At 44.2% G+C, this 15,954-nt stretch overlaps 1 protein-coding gene across 36 annotated transcripts in view; it reads left to right on the top strand.

The window, feature by feature from the left end:
* Positions 1-15,954, top strand: part of CAMK2G (calcium/calmodulin dependent protein kinase II gamma) — a 156,635-nt gene that overhangs the window by 108,453 nt on the left and 32,228 nt on the right. For 17 of the 36 annotated variants that reach the window (XM_033148543.1, XM_033148544.1, XM_033148551.1 and 14 more), the window contains exon 13: positions 8,319-8,381. The exons of the other annotated variants lie outside the window; for them this stretch is intronic. In XM_033148543.1, the coding sequence (XP_033004434.1) occupies positions 8,319-8,381 (63 nt within the window). The remainder of the gene's footprint in view (positions 1-8,318; positions 8,382-15,954) is intronic. 36 annotated transcript variants of the gene reach the window in all.

Below are 15,954 nucleotides of genomic sequence, written 5' to 3' on the forward strand. Positions count from 1 at the left end.
GCACCAGAAGCGGTTTAGTCTTGCTGGCCACATGACCCGGAAAGCTGTCTGCGGACAAACACCGGCTCCCTTGCCCTGAAAGAGAGATGGAGCCGCAACCCCATAGTCGCCTTTGACTGGACTTAACCGTCCAGGGGCCCTTTACCTTATCATCATTATCAGCGCTTTTTTCTGGGGGGGACGCATACCCCTAAACATTTGTGAATCTAAGTTTGGCCTCATTGAGTAGGAAAATGAGAGTAGCCCTAAACATTTTTTAATCATCATCAGTAACAACATGAAAGATAAGGTAGTCCCCAGTTGTTCAGGGATTTGTATGTTAACAACAAGACCTCCACTCAACCTGGCCACAGCATTCTGCCTCAAGGGAGGCTCCATGTAGGTCATATTACAGTACAATGCAATCCAGCCAGATAGGTGGGGTAGTAGTAGTAGTAACAACAACAACAACAACAACAACAACAACAACAACAACAACAACAACAACAGTGTTGTTGTTGTAGGTGGTGTACCAGCTTAACTTCACCAAACTTAAGCTTAACTTCACCAAACCTCTGACCATGACAACAGGGTTAATTCACACACACTCAAAAAATTCAGACTACTCTCACACACCCTGAGGTTAATGCTAAATCATGGGTATGCCCTGCCCTATGACATTTTGGAACAGATGCATGGTTGCCATGCAGCCCATGATGACCCATGCCAGCCAAGGGAGTCAAGGGAATAAAATGATGGCTACCTTTTGAAGCAACCACAATCTCCCCAAATGCTCGAGAATGGTGCTTCATCTAGGGCAGCCTTTCTCAACCTTGGGTCCCCAGATGTTTTTGGCCTACAACTCCCATCATCCCTAGGTAGCAGGACCAGTGGTCAGGGATGATGGGAGTTGTAGGCCAAAAACATCTGGGGACCCAAGGTTGAGAAAGGCTGATCTAGGGCATTGTTGGGAGAGGGGATGGTGAACATCCCCAAGAGCTTTGGGGTTGCAAAACAAAGGATGCTGCTGCTCGCCACCCATTTGGTAAGCCTCCCAACTTACTGACTCCCCTCAGCTGCAGACCCCTTTCTACCCCTCTGTATTTCAAGCTGGAAGTGCGAAAACCTCTCATTCTGGCTTGATCTTGCAACAGTGCTGGTGCTGTAGCTCAAAGGATTGCTATTTGTCATGTTGTAGTCTTGCCTTAAGAGTCTTCATTATTGGGTTAGCATGGCAACAGAGTTTAAATTGGTATTTCCAGCAGCAAATGTGTTGAGGGTGTTTGTTTTTTGGTGTGCTCTGTCTAGTTGGAAGAACCTGCTAGACACCAAAGCAAGAGGATTAGAAGGGCAGCTTTAATTGCAAAGCTGGATATCCTGCAAAGCTTAATTGAATCATTGACCTTCACACAAAGGGAATTGGTTATTTCTAAGTAGGACCTGTAGCAAAATCTGCAGTGTCTGGCCATCTTTTTAACAGGAGACTCCTCTGGTTTACTGTGTGGGTTGGTCAGGCAGGTTGTCCTACTTTTCCACTAGTTGCTGAACTATAGATGGCCGAATCAGTCCATTTCCTGTCCAAGTCAGTTCTGCAGTTCCGCACTTCATACGTGGAAGTTTGGCTGACAAGAGACAAAGTCTTTGCAGTTTTGAAGATAAGATAGAGAGAAACTAGAGGCAAAAAGATGGCATATTCCTACACAGATACTTGAAATATATCAAAAAATATCCATTCATGCCCCCAACAGCTCATCCTTTTGGGCCTTTTTATGCTGCTTTGTGGTAGGATAGGATAGGATAGGATAATCTTTATTGTCATTGTCCAATGCAGAACAACGAAATTGCACATCTACATCAAACTTGCAACAACCATCAACCTGCTATCCCCACCCATCCCACCTCTGCATAATAACCCCGCCCCCAAAACTCTGATACCTCCCCCAATTTAGCCCTAAAACTCTTGATACCCCATATCTGAGTACAGATCCTCCCTCACAGACTGCCTTTTGTTGCATTCAGAACAGAAATCGCTCTTGGGTAGAAGCTATTTCTCAGGCGGCTGGTCCTGGTCTTTATCTTTAGGGTGGATGGTAGTAGTGGATCCTATTTTTGTTTGTTTGTTTGTTTGTTTCTGTCTGTAACAAAAGCCCAGTGTGTAGAAATATCAAACAATGCAGCAGGCTGGACTATTATTGTTTATTTGATTTATATACTGCCCTTTATCCAAAGATCCCAGGGCAGTGTACAACATTGAGAACATAATTTAGGGAGCATAATAAAAAATAATACAGAGCATAATAATACATAGCATAGTAAAAAAAAAGTAGCATAATAACACAATAACTTTTCTTTCTGGTGTCCTTTATTTTTCTGTTTCATTTTGCTTGCTGGAAGTGTTGGGGGGACATTCCAAATTGTGGGGTGGGGAGCCTCAGGCTAAGGGGCTAAATGTGGCCCTCCAGTGCTATCTATCTGGCCTTCAAGACTCTCGCCAGGCCGCACCCATCAGTGACCCTGCTCTACACCCTTCTAGAGCGCTTCAGCCTAACTGGAACGCATCCTTTAAGCTCTGATAATGCCTCTTGCCTGCCTGGATGGATGGATGATGGAGAAAGGGTACATGAGCTTGTGTAGCAACCAGCTACCAGTTAAATTTTTGTATTCGTTGTGCCACCCTCTTTTGCCTCTTGCCCCACCTATGGCTGGCATGTGACCCTCCATCCTAAATTGTACTCAGGACCTGATGTGGGGTGCAAGTGCTTGTTGAGGTGGTTCAGAACACGTGACCATGGTTTGCTGTCAAATTCAACATACGTGCAAATGGATGGAATGAGAGGAGTGTGTGTAGAGACCTGACTTTCATATGGAATGCAGCCCACTGTACAAGGGTAAAAGCTTCCTCCATTGCTCCTCCCACTTTTGCCTCTGTCCCTGCCTGCCACTGGCATGTGGACCCCCAGAAAATGTGGGAGCACAGCCCTTGTTCAGAAAGCTACAGTCTGAAATGGCACAGTTCCGCTGTAGTGTCGGGACTGTACCACTTAGTTTCCACTTCATTCTGCGCTATCCCTCTCCGTGTATATATAGATCAGCACTTAAGTTTTTGCAGAACAGAGACACTGCTGACATTGGGACACCACAGGGCTCTCTTGACCCCCTCCAGCACACGAATACGGAAGGGGCTTGCTTTTAGAATTCAGCTTCTGATTACTGCTTTGATTTGGCTTGGACCCATATATGTGGATTTAATCAGTCTGGCCAAACTGAGATACTAAGGAGGAGCTATTTTAACCACCACACCAAAGGATAAATCTACAGGTTAACTGCTATTTGTTTTTTCTTGCCTGTCTCCAGTTGCTATCTCTTGGGTCTCTTGGATTTTGAAATGACAACTGTTTTTGTCCTGACAAATCCTTGTTTCTGTGACTTCATCCATACAAGCTGAAGAAGCGATCAAGCATAGCATTCTCCCCCCACCCCCATGCTGACTCTAGAGCTTTCTGCTTTTTCATTAAGTGCTCATATACTCTGGTTATTGGATATCCTAAGCGTGTCTGATATTTCTCAGCGAAAACTGGAGTTTCTACATGCATGTATTTGAAAGTAATCAAATAGAATTTGCAGGAGCTTCTCTATCTATGTTTCATTTAGTGCCAGGGCTGTGCATAAGCCATTTTGCTGTTGGAGAGCAGAAAATTTATTTCATTTCCATTTATTGCAATTGTTTATTTTATTACAATTCATTGCAATTGTTTACCATTTACAGTATTGCAATTCGGGATAGAATTCATTTCAAGAAATAATAAAATATAACACTGTGTCAGAATCCTTCCCATAGGGCAACTGGTGGTAGACAACCTGAAATGTGGTACAGTTCAACTGGTGCAGACTCTGTTGTATTAGTTGCCTGCCCCCCCCCCTTCTGAAATTATCCTCACAGGGCATTTGGTGGTCAACTGTCTTGTTTTGAGTAGGGTGGGATGGGGTCTTCACCTGGAGCTAGCTTTGAGGTGTTGGTCTTTGCCCCCATCTCAGTTGGTAGAGCATGAGACTCCTCATCTTAGGTCGATGGGTTCAAGCGCCACGTTGGGCAAAAGATTCCTGCATTGCTGAAGGTTGGACTGGATGACCCTCATGGTCCCTTCCAACTCTACAATTCTATGATTCATTGATCTCTTTCTGTTCTGCAAGCCACAGTGGTTGTACAGTACGACTTCCTAAGAATTAAAATACTTTCCCTGTTTTGTCTTTTAAAAAGCAAGTTTCCACCCCTGAATTTAGTTACGTCCGGAGAAAACACAGCATTGATGACTCTTCTTTAGAAGTAGCCTTTGTGGTTTCAAAGATATTTATGGTCCTTGAACTAGTATTGAAAAGCTTTCCCCGACCTGGTACCCTCCAGATGTTTTGGACTTGGGCTGTGGTGGGAGTTGTAGCCTATAAAACATCTGGCTCGCACCAGACTGGCAAAGGATTAGTACCAACAGCTCAGAGGCCAGCACGGTGAGAGGGAGGTGATAACCATCTTTAGATCCTTCATAAAAGTTTAGTACCATAATACAGCTGTTGACCATGGGTACCAGTATTGCATCCAAGTACTACCCCTTCATCACATTGTTTTTACCTTTCATTATATGTGCAGGGTGAGGTATGCTACGTATGCAAGATGCACAACAGACCATACCTGAAATTGTTTTCTAGAGGCACAGTTGTGAAGTGTGGATGTGACAAATACATTTGCAGATGTACGTGTCATACAAATATATTTAATGGAGGCAAGGCTGACCGAGACTCCCCGCTGAGCATAGTTTCTGGCACCACACCTCGGTTCAAATTACTTTGGTGCTGGATGTTCATTAGTGATAATGCAGAGGAGAGAGAAAAAGTTTCCCAAAACCTTGCTTCACTTTTATGATATTTAATGTCACTCAAGTGGACCGTAGAATCATAGAGTTGGAAGAGACCACAAGGGCCATCCAGTCCAACCCCCTGCCAAGCAGGAAACACCATCAAAGCATTCCTGACAGATGGCTGTTAAAGACCACCAAAGAAGGAGACTCCACCACACTCCTTGGCAGCAAATTCCTAATCATCATCTTCTCCCTGGTACACCAACCCCAGCTCCAATCAATCAATCAATTAATATCTAGTCCCCCTCCAGAGCAGATTATGGGTGTGTTCCAGGGTGGAGGGGAAGGGCAAGTCACATTGCACAAGGGAAAGTCTTATTTGCTTGTGAGTGGACACAGTTGGATGCCACCCATGTTTGTGTGTGTGTGTGTGTGTGTGCGCGCACACACACGCACCCACTCAACAAGTTGTTAATAATAATAATAATAATAATAATAATAATAATAATAATAATAACAACAACAACAACAATAATAATATTTACACCCTGCCCATCTGGTTACAGCAGAAGCTTACAGCAGACATGGCCAAACTTGGCCCTCCAGATGTTTTTGGACTACAACTCCCATCATCCCTGGCTAACAGGACCAGTGGTCAGGGATGATGGGAATTGTAGTCCCAAAACATCTGGAGGGCCAAGTTTGGCCATGCCTGACTTACAGCATATCTAAAAACATCAAGTGTTAAAAACATCCCTAAATAGTACTACTACTACTAATAATAATAATAATAATAAATTAAGTGTGAAACCTCCCCCCCCCACCCGTTTGCCCCAATCCCTCTTTTGTATTTCAAACCATGTATTTCGGTACTAAACTGTTTGCCACCTATTCACCAGTACTTCTCCCTATGATCTGAAGCTTTAGCGCTTTTACAGAGCGGAGAATGAAAGAGATCCTAGCCAGCCTGGACATTGCAACAGTGTCACCTCATCATGCAGCCAATGGAATATGGTGGTTATGTGGCAGCCAAATCAGAATGAAGGCGCTGCTTCTTGCCCTCACTTGATTAAATAGGCTCAAGGGTCATCTCAGTCACACCTAAAGACTGGCTCAAGATTCAGATGGCCACCTGTCATGGATGCTTTAGCTGGGATTCCTGCATTGCAGGGGGTTCGACTAGATGGGGCTTGGGGTCCCTTCCAACTCTATGATTCTGTGATTTTTTGGTGCTCCAGTCTTTGAGTAATTAATCTGCAAATGTGAACCACCCGTGAGACTGGACCTATTACACTGAATTTGTGTGTGTGAGAGAGAGAGAGGGGGGGGAGGGAGGGAGGGAGAGTGCGCACTCGAATAAATACAGATAGAGGTATATAAAATGTTGGGCAAGATGGTGACTAACTCATTAGTCTTCTGAATATGCAAGGCAGGAGGATTAGATTTGGGAAGATGACTAGTCTTAATTTACTGACCCTGCTATCCTTTCTCTATATATCTCTTCCTTTTGCAGACTGGCATAGAGTAGCTGAGATCTTGAGAAGTGAGGAGCAGGTTCCTCATTTCAAATCTCACTTCAGCCCCAAACTCACTAGATGGCCTCAGGCATGATTCAATCCTTTGCACTCAAGGAGCTAATACTTCCTGATTTTACATGGCTTTTGTAAGGATCACTGAGATAACACCTGTGAAGTGCCTTGAATACTTGAAACGCATTGTATTAATGCTGTAGTCTTCTTCACAGCGGGTTCCCCAAGAGCTTATCTACTTAGTTTTCACTTTGAGGAAGAATGAGGTCTGGTCTTTCCTGTAACTTAACAGAGAAGCTCTGAGTTGGCAAGTCCAGACTGCCGGGGGTTGCCTGCATCACTTAGAACAGAGCTTTCCAAACTGTGTGTCGTGACACATTAGTGTGTCGGCTGCAGTGTGTAGGTGTGTTACGCAAATGCACCCCACACTCTTCCCGGGGCTGGAAAGGGGTTTGCTAGTAAAAATTACTCCGTCGCGAAACGTGTCTAAGAAGTGTGTCACCAACATGAAAAGTTTGGAAGGCTCTGACTTAGAAAATGGTGCTGCTACCTCCTCCTCCCCCCCCCACATGTTTTACTGTCCTGTCTTGCTTTTAGGTGGACATTTGCCCTTCCCGCAGAGCCACCAAGACACCCAAATACTCCGTTGGTCTCTTTTCTTAGCGGTGGCGTAGAATTGCATACTTTCTTCTTCCGTTTTGTTTGACATCATCCGGGTGGTTTAACCACATCTTAACTTTGTTTGGATTGACCATTTTATTAGGAAGGTGGTTTTAATACTGCATGCTATGACTTGCCATGGCTGCACAGATGTATATGGGCTCACAGCCGCTTGGCTCTTCCATCATCCTTTTTGCTCCCGCTGAGCTAAGCTAAGGTTTGGCTTAATCTGTCATCCAAACCCAGGCTCGTGGTTAAGCTGTCTCCTCGCTAACCACAAACTGTAGCCAAGAACAGAACTTGGCTGCAGCTCGTGGTTAGTGAAAAGAGAGCTTAACCACAAGCCCGGTTTCGGACAACGCACAAAGCAAAACCTTGGCTTAACTCGACACAGTGGAGCGGTAAAAAGGACTGAGGAGGCTGCAAAGTGTGCAGCTCTCGTAAGTCAGAATTTGCCTTACTGTTTTGTGTGAACCAGGCCGATGAGAAAACTCAGTAAATGCGTATCAGAACTCTTGGAAGAGAAGTATCCAGATCATCCCAGTTTGGAAGGGGATGCTTAAGAACCTTGAGTGCTGATGAGACAAACTACCCTCTTTCCACTCTGGAGAGCTGTGAGAAATGCTACTCTGTAAAATGTTCCTAATAAACTACAGTTCACATAATATCTGTACTTCCCATAAAAAGGATGTTGATTTCCCTATTACTGAACTGAATTTTTTTTTTTTTTTTTTTTTTTTTACTGAACACATGTTTGGCACACAGTGGCTGAAGATGCTATGGTGTCTATGAACCCAGACGTACCAATTGAGTGTGTGGTGTGTGTATGTGTGTGTGTGTGTTTAATTCTCTCACAATTTGGTCTTTCATAGTACAAGATGTTTCAATGGCATTTGGATTCAAGTCTTTAGCACCCTCCGACTCCTCCCCCCCTCCCCCGAAACCTTTATTACTGCCTTCTTGATGATAATGTCCCTCTTCTTTGACTTTGTCGTCCCAGAACTCTGTATCTGAGAGCCTGCTTTTTTAAACACTGTTTACAGCTAAGTCCTGCCGTTTTCTGAACGCCGTTCCTGACGTCCAACCCTCTGTGCTGGATTCTGTAGTTCTATCTTAATGTTTTAAGGGGAATCAATTACCTTTTTTTTACCCCCTGTAATAGTGTGTTTCCCTTCTTCGATCCTTTCTTTCTTCCTACTTTTCCTTTCAAAACTAATTTACTTGCACCTTGCTCTCTCGTTGCTGTTGGGCCTTTTTGCTTCATTATGGCTCCTCCCACTGAATGATTGTGTCCAATCAGTTGGCAGGCAGAGCTCCGCCCCTGCTTCGGCCGCCATGAGTGCTGCCGGCCTGGCTGAGCAAGGTATGTGGCATGAGTCGTATATCCTGAGTGCCTGAACCTAGAGTTACCTATCCGCCTACCCTCCACCAACTCCACAACCAGTTAAAACCAGCATGCACCAGTGTTTGTGAACCCAGTGAGAAGCCATCCATGCTTGCTGGCTGAGAAATGGGCATGTACTAAGGTATCCATCTAACCAAGAACCATAACCACATGGATTTTAAGTCTACTAACAAAGTATGCATGTTGGGTTCTTAACCCAGTCCTGCAATGAATCAGCACATGAGATTTGGAGGCAGGGATTGGTCTGATGTGGGGTTGCCAGTGCCTGCTGTTTGAAGGGGATTTCAGAAGGTGAGTGTATCTTAGAGTGAGGGGGACCAAACATACCAGCAAACTGGCTTGGCAAGGGTCGGGGTGCTGTTGTATAATGAAGCTTGTTCCTAGCGAAGTGGCCTGTCACGTTACAGGAAGAGGAGATACAGGGTTGTCTTGCAATTCATCCACACGATTGGGTATCAAGCAATAGCTTTCAGCAGCTTAGAAAAGTTACATTCTGTAGTTCAAAAACTGTGGTTCCGAACCATCTGTTTGGAGCACCTGTGGGTTTGAATACAAAGGGGGATGCGAATAGGACAAGAAAAGGGCCTCTTACAGTGGAGGAGATCATCAACAACATGGATGTTGAAACTAAAGGGGAACTCCCTACATCTCCAGGACTAATGCCATCTGAGGTTTGTGCCCTCTTCCACCAGAATCCCCAACAGCAGAGCAGTGTGCAGACACAAGTCTTCAGCTAGCTAAGAATTAATGTTCAGCCAAACTTGAGCCCCAAACCCATTACACTGACAGTGCCTTGGGCTCAGAATGAATGAATCTGCTGAGCTGAAGCCAAGCCTACACATAAACAGGGGCTGAAGTGGACCTAAGGACTTTCAGGCTGAAGTACCAGACTCCCCGGGCTCCCTTTCCCTGCTAGGCTCCATGGAGCCCTCAAAATGCCTGAGACCACATCCCCTGAGCTTCTTGTGACATAGCAATAGTCTTTCAGAGGCCTCATGCCTGTGAGCTGAGGAATTTGCAGGGTGGGGGACGGAAGGAAGGAAGGGGGGGAGTCATCCTCACTGTGCCCTACTCCCCCACAAGTTTCTCACAGACCCCCATTTGTTCTACTTAATCTGCATGCTTGTTTCTGGGTGCACTATGCGTGTGGTGTTTCATGCAATATATATATAAATACAAATCACATTGCAGAATTTAGACTTCTTGCGATCCAGTGTTCCTGCCACAGAGTTCGGTGGGTGAGGAGTAGCGTTGTGATTTTTGTGAATGATTGGTGATAAGTACTTCAAGAAAGCAACCAGGTCTTTTATCTAGCAAAAGCCAACTACCCACCTAGTTTTTAGAGGAGGAAAGGGGGAAAGCCCTGTTTTTTTGAGGATCAGCTCAAAGTGGTGCAGCTTTTTTTACAAAGGGAAAAGCCCTGTTTTTTTGAGGATCAGCTGAAAGTGGTGCAGCTTTTTTTGCAAAGGGAAAAGCCCTGCTTTTTTGAGGATCAGCTGAAAATGGTGCAGCTTCTTTTTCAAAGAGGAAAAGCCCCGTTTTTATGGGGTTCAACTCAGTTCTGCAGCTTCTAGTCCTACAGCCATTTCTACAGTATCCAGACAGATAATCTAATCAGCCAGTCACATGTCACTGGGGAAACAAACAGCCTCCCTCTGTATTCAACAATGGAGGCCTGGGCAAGGGGGCGGGGCTGGAAAGGGAGCCTTATCTCTCTCCCGATCACTTGCTGAACAGCTGTTCAGCGGCTTCCTTTCAACATCCCCTTCTCTCTTTGTAAAAAAAAAGAGAGCATGATCTGCTTTTGGCCCCTAGGCAATTCGGCTCCAGAGACCATGCATTCGCTCCATAAGATGCACAGACATTTCCTCTTACTTTTTAGGAGGAAAAAATGCGTCTTAGGGAGCGAAAAATACGGTACCCAATTTCACTGTATGTTTTAGTCAATGTGCTTTAGGTGGGATGATGCTTAAGATCCAGTAGTGTGCAGGCAAGGAAATGAGAGGAAGTGGGGGGCAGCCTCTGGTGCCCCATAAAAGGGGCCTTCCCCCTACTTTGCTGTGACACTGGCAAAGTTTATTTCTCCTGCCTCTTTGTTGGCACTCAGGCTTGCAGACTAACTGATAATTTCCCATGAATTAAACAAGAGGAAAAGGCAGAGGAATTCATCAGTCCCTCCAGGACTGCTTGGAAAATGTTTTGTCATTATATCCCAAGTTATTTCTGCAACCATGAAGGCTACCCGTTTTTTCTTTCTGCCCATTAGTTTAAAACCAGGATGATCAGCCCACCAGATAATATATACGTTGTCCTTTGGGGAAGGGAAACTGTTCCCAAAATTGATACCAGCAGAGAACTTCAGGCATCATTAAAGATACTATTAATTTAAAAAAAATGAAACCCGTATCAGACTCTCTTAGATGAGACAGATTTAGGGACCATAAAGATTAGAAATTTGGGGCTCTTGCTTTCATTGTGGCTATAGAATTTTTCACATACATGCTCTCGTGACGTCAAGTTTAACACAGTCTGCAAACTCTGGGTCACTCAACCCTGTGCTAAAATTGTGAGTAAGCATTTTAATATTTATTTATTTTTAACGTTAAAATAGTTTCTCAAAGCAGAACCTGACCTAATGTCACATGGGGAAGGGTTGAGAAGGGGTCAAGAATGGATGGCAATGTGTCCCATGTCTGGGAATCTGCAGAGCATGGATGCAAAAACATTTCTTTACCTGAAAGGGACCTCCCAGGCAGTTTTCCTGGGGTCGTCCCTACTGTCGTCTTGTGCTGAGTTGTGTATTGTGCCCTGTGCTTCCCCCCCCCTTTCTCTCTTTTGAGTCATCTTAAACCATGTCTTGTGCCTGTGTGTGGTGCTTCATCAGTGGGAATCCTACCTGCGTTTCCAGTGTGTCGGCTGACACCTGCAGGCCACAGCTCTGAGCAAACATGCATCTTTGTCTTGTCTGGTCTGCTTGGGATGTCTGCTCTTGTCACCGTGTTGTAAATTAATTTATAAAAGTCTTCCCCAACCATCTTCTATTGCATGAGCTGCTTTAAATGAGTGGCAAAATTTTTCTCTTCCTTCAGTGCTGGGCCAGTAACTGGAATTTTTTTTTCCTGGGGCTGTGTGGGTGAAGCATGTGAACTGTGGAACATTCATTAGGGTCAGGATGTGAGCAGATTTCCACAGCTGTGTTCAAGCTAGCATTTCTAGGCTTCCTGGCTGTCCTTTGCATCTCTTCGCAGTGCACAGCAGTTGCATAGAAAGTTTATTCACACTGCTTCTCCTACCCAGCTATTTTTTTAGCCCCACTATAAACGCAGACTACTTATTTCCATAAAGCACACGTTAAGAGTTTCGGGGTGAGTGGGGAATTAATTAAACGCATTTTGCAGCCCGTTCACAATCTGTGATGGTCTATGACATTTGCTGCTCTTCCTATCTCTCTCCCCCCCCCCTTCTCCAAGCACTTGTGGGTATAGGGTTTTTTTTTAGGCATTGAGGAATTTGTGATACCTATCAGAGGCGTAGGAAGGTCAGGTGGTACCAGGTGCGGAAAATTTATTGTCACCCCCCTCCCATTGATTCCCAGCCCCCTGCAAAAATGGTTTTACGCTATTTCATATTTTCTTACAAAGGAATAATAACAAGTAATAATTTTTTTAAAAAAACCTTTTATTTATATCCTGCCCTCCTCGGCTGAAGTCGGGCTCAGGGTGGCTAACATCAGATACCTAACATTGGTATAATACCAGACAATAATTAAATTACCTCCTAAAAACATCTCAGAATCAGATTAAAGTCTAATTAGATGGCTTTCCACAGGGTTAGGGTTGGAAACAGTAAGTGCTCCACTGAACTGAAATTTCAGCCTTCACGACATAGGAAAACAGCCAAGTAAACAGCTATTTTGGTGGAGGAGGGTCAAGATATTAACCAATATGCATGAAATTTCATATATAGCTATATAACCCCTAGTATAGTAAGTTAAGACCTTTGGAGCAGGCATTTTAAAAAAAAGTTTTTTATGAACCGCCCTAGTAGGACAGTAATTGTTCCTTGATAATTTGTCACCCCCTCCATTATGGAACATGGGGCGGTTTGCCCCCTATGCCCCCTTGCTACGCCCCTGATACCTATCACCTTGAGGTAGCTCCAAGTGCTCTAGAACCATGCAAATACTCCCCTGCTTTCTGTGCGGTGGTGGGGCATAATTTCTGACAGGGCCAAAAGGAAGCTGCGAGACAGGTAAGGAAGTGCCCTTTCTTGGTTGTGATTTCCATTGTTAAAAGCGGGCCACATGTTAGGGTTACACAGAACAAAGCCATAAGGTCTGTGTAACTACGCAGCTTGCTTGCTCTTGCACTATTATTATTTCTTAAACCTTTGTCCTGCATTTCCCCCAGGGATGGAAGCAAATTCCAATAAGAAGCATTGCGTTTTCCTGTTACCTCTCCCTTGGTTTCCACCCCCTCCTCCATATTGTCTTCTGTTCCAGACAAAACTAGAACTCACACACCAGAATTTTGTGGCCTAACTCTATGTATGTCCACTTTGGGTGTGCCATGTGGTGTATAGTATTTCTTTTTGCTTTTAACTCTCCTCTTGTTGAGACCTGTTTCGTATGTTCTGCTGGTGGCGTGATAGAACCTGAAACCCACTTCTGCATAACAAAGGCACCACGCTGTTTGTTGTTGCAAAGCCAGTGTAAGCAACACATCCCGTGGACAGAACAGCTTGTGTGAAAAGTGCTCACGTCAAAGTGGTTTTCCATGGCAGCTATGCTATCCATATTGCAAACGACACAGGCTGTAGTTGAGTAACCACCACCCCACCTCTTTAGCCTTGAAGACTACTCAAAGAGGAATTTTCTCTTGTGTTTGTCTCTGTATTCAGTACAACTGACCACATAAGGTACTGCCTTTCCCCCCAATATGTTAACTTCACAGGTGGGGAGGGATCAACACAAAATTTCTGACTCTTTCAGAAATGTGCTTGAGTACGTTGTCATCCAGCATGCAGTAGCGTTGTTGTGCGCTGCAGTTATGAACTGTAAAAAATTAATTCCAAGCATGAAGCATCAGTTTCATAGAGTGGAGTGTCAGGACTAATTACACAAGGGTAAAAAAAATTGATTTCAGTCTGTGCAGTAGGACTCATTGGATTCATGCAGATGATGTCTCCTTCATGCTGCCTCTGCTGTTAACTAAGACAGTTAACAGAGTTCCCTCTGTTCATTTGTAGCCCTGAATTTCCCATGAAATGTAGAAAAGTTCTCGGAGAAACTTGAGATAGTATGCCTTTTGGGCAAGTGAAACTTCCAGTGCAGTTTATGAGGGTGGTGGTAGCTGGGTCTTTTATTTATTTTTATTTTTTACTTTGTCCTTGTGTATAGAAAGTTAGAAGTTTTTTGTTTCATTTTTGTTTTTACATATTTTTTACTCATATAAATAGGGAAGCAAAAACACCTCCTTTTTTGTTCATTTGTTTTCAAGGTGGGCACGAAGTTTCAGAGGAATTTCAACTTCCATACAAACCTGCCCATATTCAGGATAATCTGGGATTCAGGGTTTAAATTCCAAAATCAGCGAGCAGGAAATCTTAACCCTGCTGATGCATTGGTCAGATTCCCTTAGCCTAATATGTGGGTTGCATAATATTTCTGTTCAAGTCTTGGGTTTAAAACCTCCTTAGGCACACAATAACTGTGTTGAGTGCAGTTCTAGGCCAAATTACCATGAGTTACATTCATTTTATGCAAAACATGGGCGTTAGAGAGTGCAATGAGTTCCTCTGACGTAAACCCTGCCGCCGCCACTACCTCGGTGGCCTCTGCAAAGTCTATTTTGTACCTGTTTACAGCCCCAATATGTGCTACCTTACCATTACATTATCCCAACCAGTCGCATAATGAACACAACCATGTCCCAGTGCTGTATAACAAATCAGATTTGGCTATGTGATGACATCACTGGGGATGAATTCCTCCCATAGCCCTTTCTAAAGGGAAGGGGGAGAAGAGGGAACACACTGCTAAGGCAACCCAGATTATATTTCCCTAATTTGCTGTACTAGAATCCTAGATTTGGGCGAGACCTCAAAGGCAACCCAATCCATTCTGCTGCTGATGAAGGAATTTTCTGCTGCAGCACCCCTGATAGGTGACCATCTAGCTTCTATATAAAAATAGTTTTACAAGGAGGGACAAGGAAATGTTCATGAAACCCACCCCATTTTTAGCTCAATTCTTTTTGAAATGTGTAGGAGATCCTGTATGCCAGAGAACCCAGAACTTTGCTCTCTTGGGATGTTAAAGCAGAAACTTAACTATGCTTTCACGGTGACCGCAAGGGCTAGTATTTTCACATTTTTAGGAATAAAGTGAATGTTCTCTGCCTGCCATTCTCTGCATTGTAGGGCCTTGATCCGTGCTGCGGTCCCAGCCACAGAAGTTTCACATCATGCTTTCGCCTTGACCCTAATCTTGTACCTTCATGTGGATGTGACCTAAGCAGTTTTTAAGAGGCATTAGCATTAATTTGCAACTCATTTGTCCTACTGTGTCCCTAGAACCCTTCACCAACTGCAGTGTACAGTTTGTGGGGCAGTGCCTTTACACCAATAGGCACCTGTTGAGTGAATTTGTTGGCCACAAAGTTCCAAGCAAATGCTGCTTTGCTGTTGTAAATGGATATGCTGAGTTGTTGTCCTTGGGCATGTATAGGTGGTCTCATGTGTGCATTGGGGGTTGCCCTGTATCCCTCTGCTACACATGCATCCGCAGTACATGTATACTTGTGTGTGATGTGTTTGTGTGTCTGCAAGCTAGTTGTTCATTCAGACAAAGGTGACATGGTCTTGCCTTTCTGAAGGCAAAACAGGTAGCCTGAATCTTGCTCTCATAGTCTTCTCCTTGCGTTCTCCCACTTGGCAGCTGCCAGTGGTGCCTTGCTTCTGTTCCCCATTCCCCACCCCGGACGGTGAGCAATCTTTTCCTGGTTCTTATTCCACGTGGATTCTCGCTGGTAGATTGGTTTGGTCAAAGCACTTGGAATTCCCAGGCGTTGACCACGCCCATCAACTACTACTTTTTAATAGGTAGTATCTATGCATGAGCCACTTCACAGGCAAAATTTCCTGCATGGAAATCATACGTGTATTTTGCCATGTGTACATGCAGCAGGAACTTGCAGCTGGTCGAGACAACTTTTGAATTCATTGCACACAACAAAACTACATGTGAGATTCGCACTTTTAAATTTTTTTTAAAAAAGTGCTGATGACTTCCGCGAAGAAAGTTTGCCTTGTGTGAAAGAAGCCTTAACAACTGTATTCAAGGGGTAATGTTCAGCGTTTGGAATTTAAGAGATCCCCCCTTTTTTCTTTTATTGTCACTGTTAACTTTGAATATTGAAGGGATAGCGCAAGCAATGAAAGTAAAAGATTTGAAACCAAACTCTCAAGGCCTGTTTTACTAAGCAGTGTCTTTGGTGTGAATACTAGGCAGGTTGCATAATTTGTTGTTTTG

This window comes from Lacerta agilis, chromosome 5 (assembly GCF_009819535.1).
Source record: "Lacerta agilis isolate rLacAgi1 chromosome 5, rLacAgi1.pri, whole genome shotgun sequence".
Classification (NCBI taxonomy): domain Eukaryota; kingdom Metazoa; phylum Chordata; class Lepidosauria; order Squamata; family Lacertidae; genus Lacerta; species Lacerta agilis.